At 37.5% G+C, this 22301-nt stretch overlaps 1 protein-coding gene across 3 annotated transcripts in view; it reads right to left on the bottom strand.

The window, feature by feature from the left end:
* The window catches only part of SMAD2 (SMAD family member 2), a 101441-nt gene that overhangs the window by 64742 nt on the left and 14398 nt on the right, over window positions 1-22301 (bottom strand). For all 3 annotated transcript variants that reach the window (XM_043962681.1, XM_043962697.1, XM_043962688.1), the window contains exon 2: window positions 7438-7729. In XM_043962681.1, coding sequence (XP_043818616.1) covers window positions 7438-7673 — 236 coding nt within the window. In that variant the 5' untranslated portion in view covers window positions 7674-7729. The remainder of the gene's footprint in view (window positions 1-7437; window positions 7730-22301) is intronic.

Raw genomic sequence — 22301 nt, 5'->3', positions numbered from 1 at the left:
AGTTCAAATATCAATTTCTGCTTCAAGTGTTCAAGGAGAAGCAGAATGACCCACCCTGGATGTCACTGGATGTCATAAGAAGCTATCTGTAATAGATGACAGGCTGAACTAAAACCTTTTAAGATTAGTCCTAAACTCCCCTTCCAAGGTACAAATTTCGAAGAGCAGGGTTCATGTTTTATATCTCTCTATATAGAATAAGTGCTGAGTAAATGTTTTGCTAAGGCACCTGCTTATACTCCTAGTTCTTAAGATTATATCTTCCAAAATCAAACCTTTTCAATTAGTAAGGATAAAAAACTGATATAAACTTTGAGCATAGACCATGTAGGCAATAGACCATCCTTAACCCTAAATAGTTGAGTAGAAAGAAATTAGAATAAAATGCAAAAAAAATTAAATATAAAATAGTACACTATTGAAATGACTTAAGTATTTAAAATGTTTAGGGCCAGTACCCACTTCAAAAACTAAGAACTTCATAAAAATTGTCATTACCTAAAAAGTTATCCATACCTTTAAACACAGCTGAAATATTAGAGCTATCCCAAATTAGAACAGAGGGCAGTAGTGGAAATTCCCTAGTCAGAATGTTTTAAGAATAGAATTGACACCCATTTTGTTTGGCTTAGCTTCCTGGAAGGGGAGAGATAGGCTAGGTGATCTCTTAAAACGTCTTAATCATCAAACTGAAAAACTGTATTTAAGGTCCTGTCACATGTTTCTATCTAACTTAAGTGGACAAAATACAGTCACCATCACTAAAGAACACACAGCCACTCCAAGTAACAATCTAAAAGTAGATACTTATATTCTAATATTCCCTAAGAAGTTCCAGAAAAAAAACTTTTAAAGTCTTATAAAAACTTGATGTTTAGACCACTCACTTCAAAAATAGGGGCAGCTAGGTAGCGCAGTGAATAGAGCACTGGCCCTGGATTCAGGAAGACCTGAGTTCAAATCCGTTCTCAGACACTTAACACTTACGAGCTGTGTGACTCTGGGCAAGTCACTTAAAACCCAAATGCTTTACCAAAAAAAAAATATGTTTCAGATATATATATATCTGAAATACTTGCTAGGTTTGTCCTAATCACATTTATCATTTAATCACCACAGCAGTGGTATCCTTTTTTAAAAAAATTAACTTTCTGCAAAATTAATGAAGGCTAGTACATTAAGACTAATGCATCATTTATTCATGTCCATGCTAGTTATGCAGGACATTATACAAATTTTATAAGAAACACTAAGTTGTACAGCAGTAGTATTTCTAAGTAGTTCTTTGTCTCATTGTTCTTAGTTGAACATTTGTTCAAAGTCTAATTTAGAATGTAAACAACCTCTTTAAAAGCAAGTCTTACTAGTTTAAGCACTGTTTGTGCCAATTGTAGGTGGGAAAAAGGAAAAAAAAAATAACCAATGAAAGAGAAAGAAAACGGAAAAAATGAAGAGAAAGAACATGGCCAGAAATTGCCTTCTAACACAAGTAAAATAAGTTAACCTTGATGTTATTTCCAAGGATGATTTTTAGAATCCAATCTTAGGCTGATTCATAAAAAAAAGATTAGAGTTATAATTCTTGTCTCTATATCCTTGCTCTACTGAATTACTTTCTCAAAGGTCAACATTCTCCTAATTGCCAAACACAATAGCCTTTTCTCAGCCATCATTCTCTTTGACCTTTCTGCAGTATATATGACATTGTTGACTCTTAATGATACTTGTTAATTCCCCTGACTTCTAGGGCTGCACTCTTCTGCTTTTCCTCCTACTTTTCTGATCACTTATACAACTAATGGAAAGCATTTTAAAAACTTAAGTTCACAATTCAATTAACATTAGTAATTTATATTAATTCAACAAGAAATTCAACATATACTGGAGTTCCTACAAGTGTAAATCTAACCCAATTTGGAAATGCTAAACTAGGTTATTCCCTAATAAATGATCTGAAATAAATCTTGCTTTCAAGCTAGATAACTGGCATCTAATCTCAAATATAATTTTATAAGAAAAAAACTCTTTATAACCTAAGTACTTAACTATTTTCCCTGTTCTAAGAAAAGTAAGCTCCTCTGGAACTCTTCACAATGTGAATTATTTTAAATTAAATTTCTAGGTCAGTCACACCCATCTGTAAATGTAAGTACAAACACATCTCAGAGTCAAACATAGCCACTCTTTGAAGAATTGACAGTGCCGTTAACAGTATTATACTGGACTCAACTAAGTCAGAATTTCAGATCATGCTAAAAATGAACTACTCCACTATGTTCTGTTAGAAGAAACCAACCTTAAAATTGATAAAAACATAGGACAGACCAGGAAAAGGTCTCAGATAACCTTCTACCTTTTCATTTTATATATTAGGAAACTGAGGCTCAAAGGAGTTGTGACTTGCTGAATATAGCATAAGTGAGAGTGCTGGGAAAAAAATACATATGGTCTTACAATGAGCCAACTATATAAATCTATACTACATAACCTGAAGACTCTTGTTTCTAAAAGAAAACAGACAGCAAAGGTTACCCTGTCCTGTCAAAAGTTTTACATTTATATTCAGATAGCTCCGCCTTTAAATTTTTATTGCTCCATGCGTACAATGGTAATTTAAATTTTTTATTTTGATTTTCAAGACCCTTATTCATTCAATTGCTCATGAATATATCGGAGCCATCTAATAAGAAAGGAGGGAAAACTACAGGCTATTTTTGCAAATCCAAATGGCCAACAATAGAAAGTAAAATTTATTATTATTACTAGTAATAATAGCAGCATGTAAATAGAGCTTTGAGGTTTGCAAAGCACTTTACAAGTATTATCTCATTTTATATTAAACCCTGGGAAGTAGGTACTATTATTATTCCCATTTTACAGATGAAATCTGTTAATCTTTTACTATACAATTAACTCAACTGTTTAAATAACTGTATTTAGGGAAGTAAATATTCACACATTAGTAAAAATTTGCAGCAGCATCATCATCATATAGCTAAAGCAGCACACAAAATATGGAACTTGGAATCAGAAGAGACTTGTGTTTTAATCCTAAAATATAAATTAATAGTATGACCACAGGCAAGTCACCTAATCTATGATTTTCAGTTTCTCAGTCTGAGATGCCTATGGGATCCATTTCAAAATGTCAGTAGACAATTGGTGACACAGGTCTATTATAACAGAAAAGAAACTGGCTATATTTGTAAAATTGAGAAATCTGAATACAAATGATAATAAAACCCGTGACGTTGATAAGTCCACCAAGAAATAATATAGAGATGATGACACAGGAAAGAACTTTGGGATATGTCCTTAGTTGGAGAGTGCCATATGGATAATAAACCGGGAAAAGAGTCCACTTTGTTTTTTCCTTCACTTCTGTTTAATTTTTGTTATAAGGGATGGATCTCTGAATAGGGAAGAGATAGATAGATGACAGATAGATAGACAGACAGACTGATTGATTGATTGATTGACTGGGAAATGGAGGCAATGTTAAAAAAAATAACCAATATCAAAATTTAAAAAAAATTTTAAAAAGGGGCAGCTAGGTGGCACAGTGGATAGAGCACCGGCCCTGGAGTCAGGAGGACCTGAGTTCAAATCTGACCTCAGACACTTAACACTTACTAGCTGTGTGAGCCTGGGCAAGTCACTTAACCCCAATTGCCTCACTAAAAAACAAAAACAAAAAAATTTAAAAAGCAATAAAAAATTAAAGGGGGGGAAAAAAACCATGTTGAAGTTCTCTGGTATAAGAGCAGGTCTAGGTTGGAGAGGGGAGATAAACTGTGAGCCACTTACTAAATTCCTTGAAAAAGGAGAGAGAATAAGCAGCGGCCAGTAGATAACTACAACCAGGATACCCAGAATCAATGACATATTTAGGCAGTTATCCTCAAAACAAGAAAGGATGCTTAATGGTGGCAGCAGAAGGAGGACTGAGAAATGGCAATAGGGAAGAAGGACTATGTCAACTCCCTCTCCAACACAAGTGTGTCGGGGGTACAAGAAATGCTACTGGGGCAGCTAGATGGCGCAGTGGATAGAGCACCGGCCCTGGAGTCAGGAGTACCTGAGTTCAAATCCAGCCTCAGACACTTAACACTTACTAGCTGTGTGACCCTGGGCAAGTCACTTAACCCCAACTGCCTCACTAAAAAAAAAAAAAAAAAAAAAAAAGGCTACTAAAAGTCCCAGTAAGGATAGCCAGAGGATGCAGTGGTGAGCTAGGTCTTCATTAAAGATGGAAGGAATATGAAAAGAAAAGAAGTATAAAGTGAAAGAAATTTTTTAATGATACAATGGTGTTTCTAAAAGCAAGAATGGAAAGGGCAGAGAGTTGGACATGACACAGGACAGATAAAGAGTTTCACTACATGGGGATGAGAGAATTGAGGTAGAGGCTGAAGAGGTGAAATAATGGTTTTGCCTTGAGAATGGATTCATTATCCCTGGAACTAGGAGTATAAAAAGTATTGGGATGAATTCAGACAATAAGCAAACTATTGGTAGCAAGAAGCCAACTAAAGTATCTCAGTTTTGTGCTATCAGTCAATAAACATTTATTAAGCACCCACTATAAATAAGCTAAGCATATTTGCCCAGTCTGGCCCTCCTGGAGTCTTATGGCAGCCTTAAATGTTGTATTACTTTATATAGTAATATTTAAGTTATGTAGTATATAATAAATTATATAGTATTATATAAATGTCAATTAGTTTAATTCAGTAAAATTTGAAATAAACCCCCAAAATAGCAAGAAGAGAGAAATGGAGAATTGACCTTTGAAACTGAAATGCCCAGATACCAAGAATATTTCAAAAGTAAAAATAGGACAATTAAAATAATTTATTTTTTAATGGAGAAAAATTCCTTATTTTGATACAAAGCAATAAATACCTTAAATAACAAACTGATTTTCAATAAGCAACCTGGAGAGACAGTGTAGTGTAGCGAAAATAACAGCAGACATGGTAAAAATAACTGTTTAAAGTTATGGTTCCACAACTTAAATTCACAACCTTGATGGGCCTCAGTTTCCATCTTTAAAATACAATTTTATATTTGCACAATAATTAAAACTGTAGTAAAGTCACTTGAGAGTGTAAAGTGCTTTAAGAAAGCTGTTAAGGACTAGAGAAGAGAACTGTGATTTCATCTGTAAAGGGAACTCTGGGGTGAGAAGGCTCCTTCTACTAATGCAGGTCAGTATTTTCTCTGTAACTTAAGTCTTAGAGAGCTGCTGTACCTTTCCCAAATTTGAGGGAGGAAGGAATGGAGGGAGATGAGACAGGAGTGGAACAATAAGAACCATATATAGTTACATTTATACCACAAGAGTTCTATTTCTCCCTTGCAGTATGTCTAATTCGTTCTTTAGCCACCTATTGCTTAAAAGGATTCATCCTGGGGCAGCTAGGTGGCGCAATGGATAAGGCACTAGCCTTGGATTCAGGAGGACCTGAGTTCAAACCCAGCCTCAGACACTTACTAGCTGTGTGACCCTGGGCAAGTCACTTAAACCCCATTGCCCTGCAAAAAAAAAAAAAAGGATTCATCCTTTCCTTCCATTATCCCCTTACAATTCCTGTCTTCCCACCTAGTCCCTATTTCAAAGTTTTAAAATAATGGGAAATTAAAAGCCATGGGGGAAAAGTGCCACTCTGGGACATCTGAATGATAGTTCAATTTTTTATAGTTCGGAATCCTACTCACTTCAGTAATGTTAAGGCAAATAACAATTGACTTCCACCAAGCTTATATTCATAAAACAGAAATGGTTTAAACCTTAAAATGACATAACTTGAATTTATAACAAAAGATGAAATCACTCAGTGTTATCATTTTCTTTGGTCATGAGGTCACTAATGCACTTGTCGAGTCTACTAGTTTTTTTCCTTCCTACACGTAACATTCTTCCTCTGTATTAGTAGTCACACTCCATTCTAGCAATATTACTTCATTCCTCCCGTTTGAACCAGGGTCCTTGCACCCCAGGTAAACTTTCAAAAATATTTTAATTTCCTGATTAGGCAATCACCAAACAAGCTTTAAAAAAAAAAAAGAATGAACAAAAAGGGAAAAAGAAAATGCTCGCCCTTTAAATTTTGTTTTCAATATTCCATGAAGAATTTAAACACTTCCTTCCAAAAATACCACATCAGAACATACTCAGTTTTGTGCCGCCTATAATGATCAACTACATTACTAGTCTTGAATTATTTAAATAATGGACGCTATAAAAATTACTGGTACTACAGGGCATTATTTTCCCTATATGAAGAGAAAACCTTTATATTTATAATGTCATGAAACAAACAAATCTAATTTTCCCTATTCTTCCACTAAGTACTATCCAATATAAAATTAAATCTACGCAATTAGTTGTCAACTATAATTTTACATTCTTAAAAAAAGAAAAACTACTCAGAGAATACATGACATAATGAGGCCAAAGGAATGAATGAGCCAGTTCAATAGGGTGAAGTGATAATTCTGAAACAGGAGTGGAGAACAGGTCCACCGGTAGTCACGACTGAAGCTATCACTGAGATTCACTGGCAGTAAAGGTAATCTGGGGGGCTGGCTGCCCTGGAAGAAGAATGCCAGACAAAAGAAAATGTGCCAAATGGAGCACTTCACAAGTTACTCTTTATAGTCTGTGATTAGGGTACAGCTAACTTCTGTCTTGCAAAGTTCTATTATTTCAGCATATAGTGTAGTTAGTATTAGTACATTTAACTATGTTATCAGTAGCATTACATGCAAAAACATGTATCGATGATTAATTCATAGACTGCATAATGAAACCAATTTAAGCACATATGCTATTTCAATGAAATGATTTTTTTCTTAGCTTAATCGTAAAAAGCAAAAATTCCTTTTTTAAAATCAGTTTTAGGTAAGTCCTGCTGTACATTGGCACCAACAAAAATTACTTTAAGGTTTTTTTTTTCTTTTCTGAGAAAAGTGCTACAGCTCAAGATAAACACCAATTTAGTATATAGAATTTATCAAAACTAATATTAAAGATATTCTTTATACATTGATGACTGAAGTGTTGACCAAGGAAAAAAATGGGCTAGAGGTTTAAAAAAAAAGACCATGATCACTCCTTATTTATATAGTACACTCAAAACTGCAGAAATTGTTACCCTGCTGCACTGACATCCTAAAGGTGACAGAACTTAAAACGATCTATTTACTACTTAACTTAACGTCCTCAATGTTCAAGGAAGTGGCTTTATAAAATGAATGAAACAATTCTTAATTGCAAAATACAAAACATCTCTAATACAATAAGACTGAAACATGTTGTTTGCTAGTGACTTCAAAGTCTGTCACAGAAATTTCCCTAACTTTTGTCTGTAGATTAATTTTGAGTCTGCTATTCCTTTGGGATGATCAACCTGAAGACCACACAACACCTACCTTGGTATCGTTACACATTTCGTATTACAGTTTTGAGTGGTGATAGCTTTCTCAAGTTCATCTAATCTTCCAGTTTTCTTTAACTTCTTCACCAAACTTTTAACCGCTTTCTCACACCATTTTTCTTCCTGTCCATTCTGTTCTCCACCACCTGCTCCTCCTGAACCACTGGCAGATTTCTTCCATCCCAACAGCCTCTTCACAACTGGTGGAGTGAATGGTAAGATAGATGACATGTTCTTACCACAGATAGCAGCAATTCACAGAAACAAAGTGGCTTTCTTTATCCAACCTAGAAAAGAAATCAAAGCATAAGTTAGGAAAGGACTCCAAAATCAAATAATAATTTTAGTTGGGTTATGTAAAAAGAGGTAGAATTTAGGAAAGATTGTGACAAAAGTGCTTGACTTTTAACTTTAATACAAAATTATTTCTAATACATAACTGAATTTTAAAATTTCTAATCTTCAAAAAAACACTTCAGATATGGATTTATAAGAGTATTTGGATGGAGAATATAATGTAATTAATTATGAATGAACAACCTTTTAGAAGACTTGAAATTTCAAATCATATATCTGTCCCCTAACTCTTAGAATATGAAAGCAATGCTACTCTTCTGAACAACTTTCACAGTTTAAATATAACAACTATCGCCAGAAATAAGGGCACATACACAAAAAACTGATTAGAGCTAATTGCAACAAATTTGCAAATAACCTAGCCTCCTTACCAGCCATCAGAATTCTGCCAGCTTCATCTTCCACAAGATTTTTTTTAAAAAACACAATCCAATGAATTCAAACTGTTTTAAAATAAATTAGCAGAAAAGAAAGTAACTGGGGCAGCTAGGTGGCACAGTGGATAAAACACTGGCCCTGGATTCGGGAGAAGCTGAGTTCAAATCCAGCCTCAGACACTTGACACATACTAGCTGTGTGACCCTGGGCAAGTCACTTAACCCTCATTGCCCCACCAAAAAAAAAAAAAAAAAGGAAAAGAAAAGAAAAGAAAGAAAAAGAAAAAGAAAAAAGAAAAGAAAGTAACTAAAATGTTCATCACCACTGACCCAAAGATCCCACTGGTAGACATATACTCTAAGGAAGATCAAAGATAGAGTTAAGGGTCCAATTTATATCAAAAATTTATAGTAGCATTGAAGAGGAAGTAAAGTAGATTCTCATTGATTGTCAAATGGCTAAACAAAATGTGGTAACTGAATATAAGAGAATTAAAAATTAAAAATATGAAGAATACAAGGCATGGGAAATCCCAGGAACCTCTTCAGAGGATGGCCAAGGTAGAAGTTTACAGCAGCATAATGTTTGAAATCAATAGTTTTTGTTTTGTTTTTATTAGGATGTTAACACAAAAGGTCACAAAATTCTAGGGAATTACTAGTGAGAAAAATATTTTGCATGTTAACCAATTTTATTTTGTGTACTGAGTTTTATAGGTTATTTTATGATTACTGTTAGGATGATTGCATATTATCAGAATTTATGTTGTTATAAAGAACCATATGAAGAAAAGTATATTTCCAGCAATTTCTAGCAAAAGATTAGTATTTGGTCTTCACGGAAAACCAATCCCTTATTTTCCTAGGTTTACTGTATCAACATTCACATTTTTGATATTCGTACTACCCCTGTGAAAGTTGAAGACTAACTATATGTTCTCATTGGATTCTCACAATAACCTTGTAAGGTAGGTGCTGTGATGAGAGGTTAAGTAACTTGGCCAGGATCACACAAATGTCTTAGGCTAGAGATGAACTGAGGAATTCCTGACTCCAAACTCAGTATTTTTTGTGATTATTCCATGTTATAAAGACTGGCTCCCTGGAATAGGAAGGAGGGAGAGATATTTTCCAATATGAAGGTTGTAAGAAGCTAAAATTCTAGCTACGATGTCTAAAATCTAATGAGTGGTTGCTTTAAATTAGAAGCTTTAGCAAGAGTTTAGACTTTCAACCATTTATTAGAGTGCATTAGTAGCTAGTGATCAGAGAGAAAGAGGCCAAGACACCTTCCCCTATCTAAAAGAGCCAGAATCTCTCCAGCCAAGCCAAGGTCCCGGAGCCGAAAGACCTCGATCATTCCTTCCTCCTCCCAGAAGCCTCCTCTCCCACAGGAAACGGGACTGTACACACACACACACACACACACACACACCCCTCCAAGCTAATTGGCTGGTAGCTCTGATTGACAAGTCCCACAGGTGGTTCTATAGATGTAACTTCCATATGCTAAAGTCACATGGTTTCTAAATCACATGCTTTCTCCTCATGGCAGAGCTTCCCTGCAATCTCTTTCCCAGCAGGGGGTGTCATTCCAATTCTCACAAGGTGATATAAAAACAAAATACATCAAATAATTTTTAAATGGATTAACAGAAAGTAAGTACCCTAGGGATGAGACTAAGAAAAGCAAAAGAAAGAATGAATGTGCTATATGGGGAACTGACCTACAGGGAAGGATCCATTAATTATCGTTTGCCTTTTATGAGCAGTTTTTAAGAAAATTTCTTTCAAGGTAGAATATATAGGGTTTTTTTTCCCATGAAAAACACAGAAGACCTGTTATGGGACATTAAAAAAAAACTAGATTAAAATGTCTATTTTGGTAAACAATTAAGTTTTATAGACTTTAATTCTTAAAGTTTTATAATGATCCTTTTCTTCATCACCTTTATAGGATCAACATTAAGATCCAGCTTCTGTATAGGCCCTTCCTTTTATTTCCTTCTAGGTTAGGGCATATAGGTATATAAAATAGGTATCCATAACCTTTAACTGTTGCCAAAATTTTCACGCCTGCCACATTCTAACTGAAGTTACGACCCACAGTTTAAGAAGCTTTGCTCTAGGTAAGAAGTTCCAAATCAAGGGTTCATGAACGTGGATGAAGAAAACAATTACATCTTTATTTTTAAGAATCTTTGGTATGTCTTGTAATTCTATGTTATTTTATTCATTTAAAAATATGATTCTGAAGAGTCTAAAAGCTTTGAACTACGAGGAGTCCCTGAGAAAACAAAGGCTAAGAAACAAGAAGCCTTGTTCTAAGTGATTTCTTTAACTCTTGTAGATTCGGCTATAATTTCTATGCAGCCAACTCCCAAATTTACATCACCTTTTTCTTTCCTGAGCTCTAGTCTTTCACATCACCAACTATCTTTACTGAACCACCTGAATGTCCCATAGGCATCTAGAACTAAAACACATCGAAAAGTAAGATATCTTTCCCCCTAAATTCACTCTTCCTCCTAACTTCTTTATTTCTGGAGGGCACCACTGTTCTCACTCACCCGAGACTCTTCACTCTCACCCAATCCTGCCATATCCAATCAAACTTATTTCAATTATCTCTTGCACACCATAACAATTCTACTTATCACCCTTATCAAGAGACAGAAGAAATAACTGGATAGGTAGGGGAACCAGGAAAGAGAGTAGTGTCACATAAACCTAGAGAAGAGAGTAGCAAGGAGAAGAGGATGATTAACAGTGACAAAGGCTGCAGCAGGGTCAGAAAAGATGAAGACTGAGAAAAGACCTTGAGATTTGGCAATTAAAGAGATAATTTTGGAGAAAGTAGTTTCAGTTAAATGGTAAGGTCAGAAGTCAGATTGCAGTTCTGAGTTGGGAGTCAGAGATTGTAGCTGGCCTTCATGTTTAGCCACAAAAGGGAAGATAAAGGATGATAACTAGTAGGGAATGATACATCAAGTGAGGGTTTTTTGAGTATGGAGGAGACATGGATATAGGCAACAGATGGAGATATTTAAGTGAAGTGACATGGTGTGGATCATAAGTCAGGATGGAATAGGATCCCTTGTGCCTGTAGAAGGATTTGCCTTGGCAAGAAGGTCCCCCCTCTTCCTGTGAAACAAGAGTAAAGAAGATAGTAGAGGAAGGCATCTGAATGATGAAAGGTAAGAAAAAGATGAAAAAGAGGGAGCTCTCAGAGTATGATTGCTTTTTTTGTTCCAGTGAAATGAGACCAAAAAAAGAAATTAATTTTTTTAAAAATGAGGCAAGGTCTTCAGCTGAGAGGGTGGAGGCAGGGGGAGGGATGTGATGGAAGGTTTGAAGGGAGGTAAAAAGATCTGGAATAGCTACTTTGGTGAGTGGGAGAGTGAACTGATTAGGACAATGCAAAAGATTTGCCTTGTTGCAGTGAGGGCCAAGTTGAGATTATGTAACAAAAGTTTGTAGTGGTTCCAGTTGACACTGATTTAAAAAAAAAACAAAGCATTTACTTAGTATTTTATTTTTCCTCAATTATATGTAAAAACAATTTTTAACATCCATTTAAAAAATTTCAAATTCTCTCCCTTCCTCCCCCCACCCCCTTTGAGAAGGCAAGCAATTTGATATAGGTTATATATGTATAGTCATGTAAAACATTTCCTTATTAATCATGTTATTAAAGAAAACAGACCAAAAAAACTCAAGAAAAAGAAAGGTTTTTTTTTTTTAAAGTATGCTTCAATCTGTATTCAGATATCATCAGTTTTTTCACTACAGATGGATAGCATTTTCATTATAAGTCCTTCAAAGCTGTCTTGGATCACTGTATTGCTGAGAATAGTTAAGTCATTTAGAGCATCCTGCTTATTTCTTACACTACAATAGTATCATTCCATCATAATCACATACCACAATTTGTTCAACCATTCCCCAATTGATGGGCATCCCTTCAATTTCCAATTCTTTGCCACCAGGAAAGAGCTGCTATAAATATTTTTGTACCTATCTCTTTTTGGATACAGACCTAATAGTGGTATTCATGCACGGTTTTACAGCCCTTTGGGCATAGTTCCAAACTGCTCTATAGAATGGTTAAATCAGTTTACAACTCCACCAGTGCATTAATGTCTCATTTTTCCCACATCCCCTACAATATTTGTCATTTTTCTCATCTGGCCTATTAGCCAATCTAACAGGTATGAGGTAGTACTCCAGAATTGTTTTGATTTGCATCTCTCCAATTATAGTGAAAGCATTTTTTTTTCCATATGGCTATATATAACTTTGATTACTTCAACTGAAAACTTCCTATCTTTTAATCACTTATCAATTGGGAAATCATTCTTATTTTTATAAATTTGATTCAGTTATCTTTATGTTTGAGAAATGAGGCCTTTATCAGACAAACGCTTCAAAATTTTTTTCATGGTAACTGTTTCCCTTCATCCTATTCCCCCCTCCCCATTTATTCTATTTTCTCTCTCCTTTCACCCTGTCCCTCCTCAAAAGTGTTTTGCTTCTGACTGCCTCCTCCCCCAATGTGCCTTTCCTTCTATCACCCACACCACCCCCTTTTACCCCTTCCCCTCCAACTTCCCTTCAGGGTAAGATAGATTTCTATACCCAATTGAGTGTTTATATTATTCCCTCTTTGAGCCAATTCTGATAAGAGTAAGATTCACTCATACCCCCTCAACTCCCCCATCTTCCCCTCCAGTGTATAACATTTTTCTTGCTTCTTTTATATGAGATAATTTACCCCCATTCCACTTCTCTTTCCCCTTCTCCCAGTGCATTCCTCTCACCTCTTAATTCTTTTGTGTGTGTGGGGGGGGGAGGGCAATGAGGGTTAAGTGACTTGCCCAGTGACTAACCCTAACCCAGGGTCACACAGCTAGTAAGTGTCAAGTATCTGAGGCTGGATTTTGAACTCAGGTACTCTTGAATCCAGGGGCGGTGCTTTATCCACTGCGTCACCTAGCTGCCCCTACCCCTTAATTTTTTAAGTTATTATCCCTTCATATTCAACTCACACCTGTGTCTTCTGCCTATATATACTCCTTTCAATTGCCCTAATAATGAGAAAGTCCCTATGAGTTATAAGTATCATCTTCCCATGTAGGAATATAAACTGTTTAACTTTTTAAAATTCCTTGTGATTTCCTTTTCCCATTTACCTTTTTATGCGTGTCTTGTATTTGAAAGTCAAATTTTCATCAAGAATGCCTGAGAGTGAGGGGCAGCTAGGTGGCGCAGTGGATAGAGCACCGGCCGGGAGTCAGGAGGACCTGAGTTCAAATCCGACCTCAGACACTTAACACTTACGAGCTGTGTGACCCTGGGCAAGTCACTTAACCCCAATTGCCTCACCAAAAAAAAAAAAAGAGCGAGAGAGAGAGAATGCCTGAGAGTGGGGTAGCTAGGTGGTGCAATGGATAAAGCAGTGACCCTGGATTCAGAAAGACATGAGTTCAAATCTGGGCTCAGACACTTGATACTTACTAGCTGTGTGACCCTGGGCAAGTCACTTAACCCTCACTGCCTCCCCCCCCCCAAATCTCCCAATGAGAGAGGCCTTTTAAATACTGGAGAAGTTAGATGGTCAGGAGGACTCGAAAGGGATGCTATAGAGACAGAGGGAGGAGAGCTAGCAAAGAGGAAAAGGTCGGTCGGTCAGGAGAAGAAGCACGGGACAGCTAGAGAGAGAAAGGACATGTAGGGAGGCTTTCGACTAAGAGGCTGACAGTGAAAGGGCCAGACCAGGGAAGGAGATGCGGCTTGGGGGTTGTAAGCACAAGTGGTGGTGGCAACAGCAGGAAAGAAAGTAAAACGCAGTCAGGTCACATTTCTCTTTGTATTTAATTCTAAGTTTCTTTCATATAAATAAACCCTGCTTTGTTTATTTAAAAAAAGGCTTTTGCTTATCAGTCTTAGAGGCAGTGGGGGAAGGGACAGGCCCTTGCAGGCTGGGTCCCCGTACAGGGCTTAAGGAACCTGGGGGAACTTTTAAACCTGCAGGCAGGTAGGCAGCTAATAGCCAGTTATAGCTTTACCAGCTAAAAGCAGTCAGATAGCCAGCCAGGAATTCACAGATTAGGGCCCAGTTAAAATAATTTTTACATTGAATGTCAACCACAGCAGGACTTACGGGCCAGTTATCATTTTACAGATTAGCCATAGTTAATTTTTTTTTATACTCTCCTTGATCTATTTTCCATGTCAGTTGTTTTTCCAATGAAATATTTTACAGTCTTCTATTTTTTTCATTCTTTTAGTTTTTATTGTTTTGTGATTTCTCATAATGTCATTAGCTTCCATTTGCTCAATTCTAATTTTTAAGAACTATTTTCTTCAATGAGTTTTTGTATCTCCTTTTCCGTTTGGCCAATTCTACTCTTTAAAGAGCTTTTTTTTTTTCCTTCAATGAATTTTTGTTCTTTTTCCATTTCACAAATCCTGCTTTTCGAGGTATCCTTCGCCTCATTAGCTTTTTGTATCTCTTTTACTATTTGACCTAGTCTGTTTTTTAAGATGTTATTTTCTTCAGTATTTTTTTGTATCTCCTTTACCAAGATGTTGACATGTTTTTCATGATTTTCTTCCATCACTGTCGTTTCTCTTCCCATTTTTTCCTCTACCTCTCTTACTTTATTTTTCAAAGACCCTTCCATGGCCTGAGACCAATTCATATTTTTCTTGGAGGCTTGGACTTTGTTATCTTTATCTGAGCCTGTGTTTTAATCTTCCCCGTCACCATAGTAACTTTCTATGGTCAGAAGTTTTTTCTGTTTGCTCATTTTCCCTGCCAACTTCTTAACTTTTTAAACTCTATGTTAAACTAGAGCTCTGCTTCTAGGATGGAGGGCACACTGTCCCAGGCTTTTGGGGTTTTATAAAGCTGTTTTCAGAGATGCTTCTAGGGACCTGCAAGTCTTCCAAGGTGGTATGATCTAAGAAGAGGTGTCTTTACTACTCTCCTGGCCTATGAGTGACCACAAGCCCTCTTTTCTGCCCTGAAACTGTGATGAGGGTCCCTACCTCACTGTAGCTGTAAGGTCTGGTGTGCTGGTGTTCTTCCCCAACCCTGAGACTCCCCACCCCACCCCTCCGCCCGGAACTCTCCCCCAGCCAACACTGCAACCTGGATCTGAATATGAGCAAAGAACACAGAACAGTGCATCAGTGCCAGCAAAGAGACCCCTGTAATCTTCTGACCAGTTGTTCAACCCCCCTTAACATCTGTGATCTCGAGAGAACCTGAAGCAGTGACTGCCATTGCTAATTCAGTAGCTCCCAAGGTTTGCTCCTTGTTTTCTGGGGCTTGCTCTGTGTTGATGCTGTCTGTGCTAGGCTGCTCCACTCTCATGTCGATACAACAGATCTTTCCTGCTGACCTAAGTTGTCTTTAGTTGGAAAATTACTTTACCTTGTCCTTTTGCTACTCCAGGAATTGTATTATGGCATTATTTAAAGGTGTTTGGGGGAGAGCTCAGGTAAGTCATTGTCTTTCCTCCGCCCTCCCAACCCCCCAGTAGGCACTGTTTTATTATTTTCTTCAGCTTCATTCAGCAGCACATGAGCAAAAAAAAGAGTAGGAATCGGGGCTAATAGGGGCTGAGGCTTGCCAGGCCCGAGATCTTTGATAAGATAAGGGGGCAAATGATTTGACCAAAGAGGATGATGTATAATTGAACTGATTCAACAAGGTGTCAAGATGGAGAGTGGATAGTGTAGTCAGTACAGGGGTGATAGCCTGGGAAGAGAACTGAGGGCCTGAAAGATTGAAGGTCAGGGTACGACAAAGAACAGAGCTAAAGGATGAAAGGTAGAGTAAAATGTGGAATGACAACAGATGATGATCAGTTAAAAAGTAATTTCAATCTTCATGAACATGAATGTGGAATACTGTATCCTCATGAAGTTTCTGCTAAATAAAGGAAGATAGGGCACAATATGCAATACCACAGAAGAAAAAATACAGAATATAGTATGATAAAATCATCACAATGGTGCAAATATCAATTCCAAATGGAGATCAAGATGGAATTTCTGGCTGACATATTAAAATATTTTAGCAATCCATCTTATAGGATAGCGTAAGTTACAAAAGTCAGGAGGTGGGGAGCAGCTAGGTGGCACAGTGGATAAAGCACTGGCCCTGGATTCAGGAGGACCTAAGTTCAAATCTGACCTCAGACACTTGACACTTACTAGCTGTGTGACCCTGAGCAAGTCACTTAATCCTCATTGCCCTGCCAAAAATTTAAAAATTAAAAGAAAATTAAAAAATAAAAATAAAAAGTCTGGGCGTGGTTAGGAAAAATATTCCAAGCATAAAGCCATAAACAAATGTAGGAGGAAGGAGGAAGAAACAGAGGAAGGGAGGAAAGAAGGAAGGCACAGAAAATATTTTAAGTGGCAGTAAGGAAGAACACCCAAATGTAAGTGCACCAATTAGAAAACAGTTGCAATAATCCAGATGAGATAGAAAGGTGATAGCAGGAATGGAAGGGATAGTAGTTATATTGACAACCTAGTCTTTGACTGCATAGTGACAGATGAAAGAATGGTTATCTAGAATTCAGACATTAGGATCTCTAGCCACTTATTACCACTCCAATCAGTGGGAGTTTCTCTTCTGCCTAACTATAGGTAACCAGAATTCAATCTGCATTGTTTTGGTTCTCTGAGTATACTAAACAAACGAACAGACAGCTGTCAGTTTAATTCTGCTTAGAGGTAGAAGTATCAGGTCAAAAAAAAAAAAAAAAAAAGAAAAAATGTCCAGGTGTGACCTATTATAGGAAATTCTTAAAACTCTGAAAATGAGTTTGTTTTGGTGGTGGTGTTAGAGTTTAGGTATCAAAGGGTAAAGGGAAGCTAAAAGGGTTTTTTGGGGTTTTTTGCTAATTAAGAAAGCTCAACTACAGCTATGTTGTTAGAATAGTACCTAAACGAAGTTAGAAAAATGATGAAGTACATGAGATATCAAATAGTGACCTGATTCTGGTAAGGGAAATGTGGGAAGGATATTATGGAACACTTAGCACTTGAGTTTTGATGGAAAGAATTTCATAAAATAGAGGTGAGTTTCTGCCTTGGGCCCTAGGCCTGGACAACAACTTTTATCTTTCTTGGGCATCAAGCTCCTCCTCTGAACCCAACAAGAAAACTGTTCTTAGCCCAAGGGTTTTCCTTTCACTAAATTCTAAATTTTGTTTATTTCTAACTCTATACCCCAGACACAAAGCCTCCTAAATTTCTTTATTCTTAAAGAGACTGGCTTAGCTCTTGGGGTTAAAGAATGTCCATATTCAATCCCTAATAATTTATTCCCCTTCTTAGGTCTCAATGCCACAGCATCTTATCTCGGTACTATATTCTAGTCCTCAGCCTCTTTCCCTTCTGAACTCTACCAATATACTATTCAAACTACAAAGGATACAGGATAGCAAAATAAGATACATTTAATCTCACTTTGCAATTCTGTCATAAGGAAATGTTTGCTACACAGGAAATTTGAACTGTTTCAAAATATTCGGTGACTAGGAAGGTGGAAATAAGAGCACCTGGAGGCAAGTGGATCAGTTAGAAAGCTGTTGTAATAATTCAGATGAGGTAGAAAGGTGATAGTAGAAAAGGAAAGGGATAGCAGTTAACCTATTGATTGACAGCGCAACCGACAACTCCCCAAAATATTTTTTAATAAATGTTTTGTTGTTGTTTGGTAAGGATAGCCTGTACCATACAGCTGAAAGAACACCCGCTCTGGAGTCAGAGGACCCTCTGTTCAAATTCTTTATCTTTCACATGTGACCTTGGGGCAAATCATTTAAACTTTCTGCGCCTGTTTTCTCATCTGCAAAATAAGGTGACAGGACTAAACAATCTCTAAGGTTCCTTCCACTTTTAAGATCTACTATGTTCAGGGGACAGCTAGGTGGCACAGTGGATAAAGAATCAGTCCTGGATTCAGGAAGACCTGAGTTCAAATCCAGCCTCAGACGCTTGACATTTACTAGCTGTGTGACCTTGGACAAGTCACTGACTCAAGAAAAAAAAAAGCTACTATGTTTCCAGCACCATGTTTGGCCCATTCTGAGGTATTAAATAGGATATATACCTTTTCCCTAAGGAGTTTGTAATCTAATGACTTATGGATGATTATAAAAACCAGTTATTATGCTGTAACAGCTTCATGAAGTACTCAGGTATATAGGTGTTTGTCTTTATACTAATGGAGTCATGCTGTTATGCTATCTGTATATCCCTGCCTTTAACAGTCTGCCCTGTCTCCTAATCTTTGTTGGATAACCAAGTCAGTTAGAACTGTCTAAGAGCAAAGTAAATAGTCTATGAGTCAGGCCATCTCCTCTGAGTAAGTACACAAAAAGCTTTAGAGTTCTCTTTTAGCTGCTCTGAGTCTTTTATTGCTTATTCCCTAATACTTTGGTGTATCCAAAATAGGAGATATTACCAAATAACTTGAACTTTGGATAAGTGAAATATTACTATGCTAAGTTTTCTGACATGTATTCACAATTCTCATTACTTAAAACATTATAAGCTTCCTTGTCTGAGAAAAAAACCTTGCAATATTTAAATATCCAAAAGTTTGAAAAAATGAAACTGAGGCATGTGCAAGACAGCCCTTTCTTGCCATCATAAGTAAAGGTTTTCACACTTGCAAATTTTCACATTCCTGAATACTAGGAATGAGGATTTTAATTATGTACTTATTTTACATGATGCAGAGACTCAAAGAAAACTAACTTGCCCAATGTCAAAGAGAGATTTCAGAGCCAGGATTCAGAAACTCAAATAACGACTCCTTAATTCACTTCAATAAATCAATATATGCCCCATATCTTGAGTAGTTATAATGGAATTTTCCCTACAATGTTCAATATTCACGAAGGACTTAAAGAAAATGATAAACACTCAAGTTTACTGGGAATACTTATCAATAAGATATCCCGAATAGCAAAAGCAACTCCATCATCAGAGCCTTGAATCCCTGATTTCATCTTCTGCCTATAAACATGCTTAACCCCTGCTACCAAAAAGAAAAAAAGAAAATCCTTCCCTTCACCTCTCTCCCCCATATTGTTTCTACTGCCAGACTTCTCAAAAGAACAGTCTACACTCACTGTCTTTACTTCCTCACCACCCACTCATTCTTCAACCCCTAGAAATCTGGCTTCCTCCCCCACTATTCACAGAATCTCAGAATTTCAGAGTTGCAAAGGAGAGGAACAGCCATCTAATCCAACCCATACCCAGAAAAGAATCTCCACTACAATATCCTCAACAAGCTGTTTGAAGACCTCCCATTAGGAATGGAATCCTCTGCCTTCCAGAGTAAGAAGTGAGACAGCTCTCAATGTTAGGAAGTTTTTCCTAACATCAAACTTAAATTGGCCTCTGCATTTCCACCCCTTTGGTCCTATTTCAACATTCTAAAGCCAAACACACCAAGTCTAATCTCTTCCCATGACAGCTCTTCAGATAATTTAAAGGCAACCATCTCTTTACTCCAACTCATCTCTTTTCCAGGTTAAACACTAAATTCCCTTCAACCCATCCTCACAAGGCCCTTCAACTATTCTGGTTGTCACCTCTTGAACATTCTCCACTTAATGTCCTGAATATATATTATTCCAAAGGTGGTCTGACCAGTGCATAGTGCAAGAGGACTTTCACCTTTATGCCTCTTGATGTAGCCAAGGTTACTTTAGTTTTTACTAACATCACACTGTTGACTTATTTATCACGTAGAGCTTGTAGTCCACTAGAAGTCACAAATCTTTTTCAGGTGTCTAAACATGCCACCCTCCACACTGAAACTGTTCTTAAAGCCCACCTCCCCAAAGTCCTCTTAATGTCCAAATTATGTGGCCTTTTTGGTTCTCATTCTCACTGATTTCTATGCAATGTGACCACACTAAACAGTACCTGAGTACCTGGGTTTGAACCTTGGGGAAGTCATCTAACTTCCTCAGACCTCACTTCTTTACCTGTAAAAATGAATGAATGAATAAAACAAAACAAAATAAATAATTTGACTGGAGGAGGGAGGGTGGTAGACTAAATAGCCTCAAAGGCTCTTCTAGTTCCAAATCTATGATCCTAGTTCTCTTCTCTCCTATCTCTGAGCAAACTTTTTAAAAAATTTTCTCGCACCTTCTAAACAAGTGTTCCCTAAGGTTCTATACCTGGAATTCTTTGTCTTATTATATTTTTGTCCTTAGATTACTCTTCCACTTCAACTCAATTTAACTAATATTTTCAAAGCTTCCTAGCAGGAAGTTGAAATTGCAGGAATTATTAGACTAGGATATACAGATTTGGAAGATAACTGTCTACTGATGATAATGGATTCCAGAGTTGATAAGATCAAGATAAGTTAGGTGTGTATTCAGCAAAGGAAGATGGCCAAAGAATAAGCTGAGAGAGGGACTGCCATGCTTAAAGGATGTGAGATGGATAATAATCTAAGAAAAGAGGCTGGAGAAGATGAAATATGCAGGAAGAGAACAGTAAGAGAAGAAAATAGAGGTAATGCCACCATTATTAACAACTGGTAAAAGTGAATTCCCTCACTGTGACCATGTTGAAGAATTTCAGGTTTTTACAGCTTTGGGTAGTACCCGTACCCACTCTGCCCTCAGTGTAATAACACTGAACCCCTCCATTCTCATTTAAAGCCTGAGCAGGTACAGGGCTTCCACTAAGATCAAAACTCTTGCCCTAGTACCTGCTGCTGCTCTTCTCAATTCTCCATCAACAAAAAGTAGGGTGGGAATCCTATCTTCACTTCACTGAAGGTCCAGGTTTAGAGGCCTCCCTAGAATCCACTGCCCCAGAACACACTACCTATTTTGGAAGCCATCCCTGTTTTGACAGAAAAAATCAGGGGTCTCACAAAACAAAAAAGTTCTTGCCCCAGAACCTTTTCCAGCACAGGTCTTAGGAGATTAAGGTTTTAAACTCAGCCCCTCCAAGAAAATTTTAGAAGTCTTATGGTTTCAGAAGCATGAGGAAGCTACTGTTTACTCTGCTGTGTCATCATTAACAATACTGTAGGGGTAGCTACGTGGCGCAGTGGATAGAGCACCGGCCCTGGATTCAGGAGGACCTGAGTTCAAATCCGACCTGACCCTGGGCAAGTCACTTAACCCCAATTGCCTCACCAAAAACAAAACAAAACAAACAAACAAAAATACTGTAGCTGTTCTTAACAAGTGCTGTAAGGATCTGAAAATTCTTGTTAGCATACCTAGAGACGGAGTCCCTACACCACCAGTTTCACAGAACCACTTGGAAATCAATACCTCCGCCCTCCATAATTATCAAGCACCCAGACATGTGGATGATAAGACCAGCATTTCTCTGATGTAACCTATTTCCTCCCACCCACAACATAGGCAGGCCTATCCTAAAAGATGACTGAGGGGGCAACTAGGTGGCACAGTGGGTAAAACACTGGCCCTGGATTGAGGAGGACCTAAGTTCAAATCCAGCCTTTGACACTTGACACTTACAAGCTGTATGACCCTGGGGAAGTCACTGCCTTGGCCCCACCCCCCACCCCACCCCCGCAAAAAAAGGAGAACAACAAGAACAACAACAAGAAGAAGACTGAGCTGCTGCCCCCAATGAAACTTTCTTCCCCATCCTCTTGCTACCACCAACCAGCCAACTTGGGGAAGAGCTAAGCAAAGATGCTCCTGGGGCCTGATTGGCTTTGACTCTCTAAAGCAACGTTCTCACCATCTTTTGTTGTTGTGCAGTTATGTCCAACTTTTCACAATCCTGTGGACTATAGTATATCAATGCTGTCCGTGGAGTTTTCTTGGCAAGGACACTCTAGTTTGCCATTTCCTTCTCCAATGTATTAAAGCAAACAAAAGTGAATTGTTCAGATCTGAACCTGGGTCTTCCTGACTCCAGGCCCAATGCTCTATACACTAACCTACCTAGCTGCCACTTCCTGATTATCTAAAGGAATAAAAAGTCCCAGCCATGCAGAGTCTAGGCTGACTTGGTAGATTTCTGAAGCCCATTCCTCTTAGTCAGGAGAGCTGGATTCAAAACCCAACTCAGATGT

This window comes from Dromiciops gliroides, chromosome 1 (assembly GCF_019393635.1).
Source record: "Dromiciops gliroides isolate mDroGli1 chromosome 1, mDroGli1.pri, whole genome shotgun sequence".
Taxonomy (NCBI): domain Eukaryota; kingdom Metazoa; phylum Chordata; class Mammalia; order Microbiotheria; family Microbiotheriidae; genus Dromiciops; species Dromiciops gliroides.
Note: the sequence above shows the minus strand (reverse complement) of the source record. Positions and strands in the feature narration are given on the sequence as shown.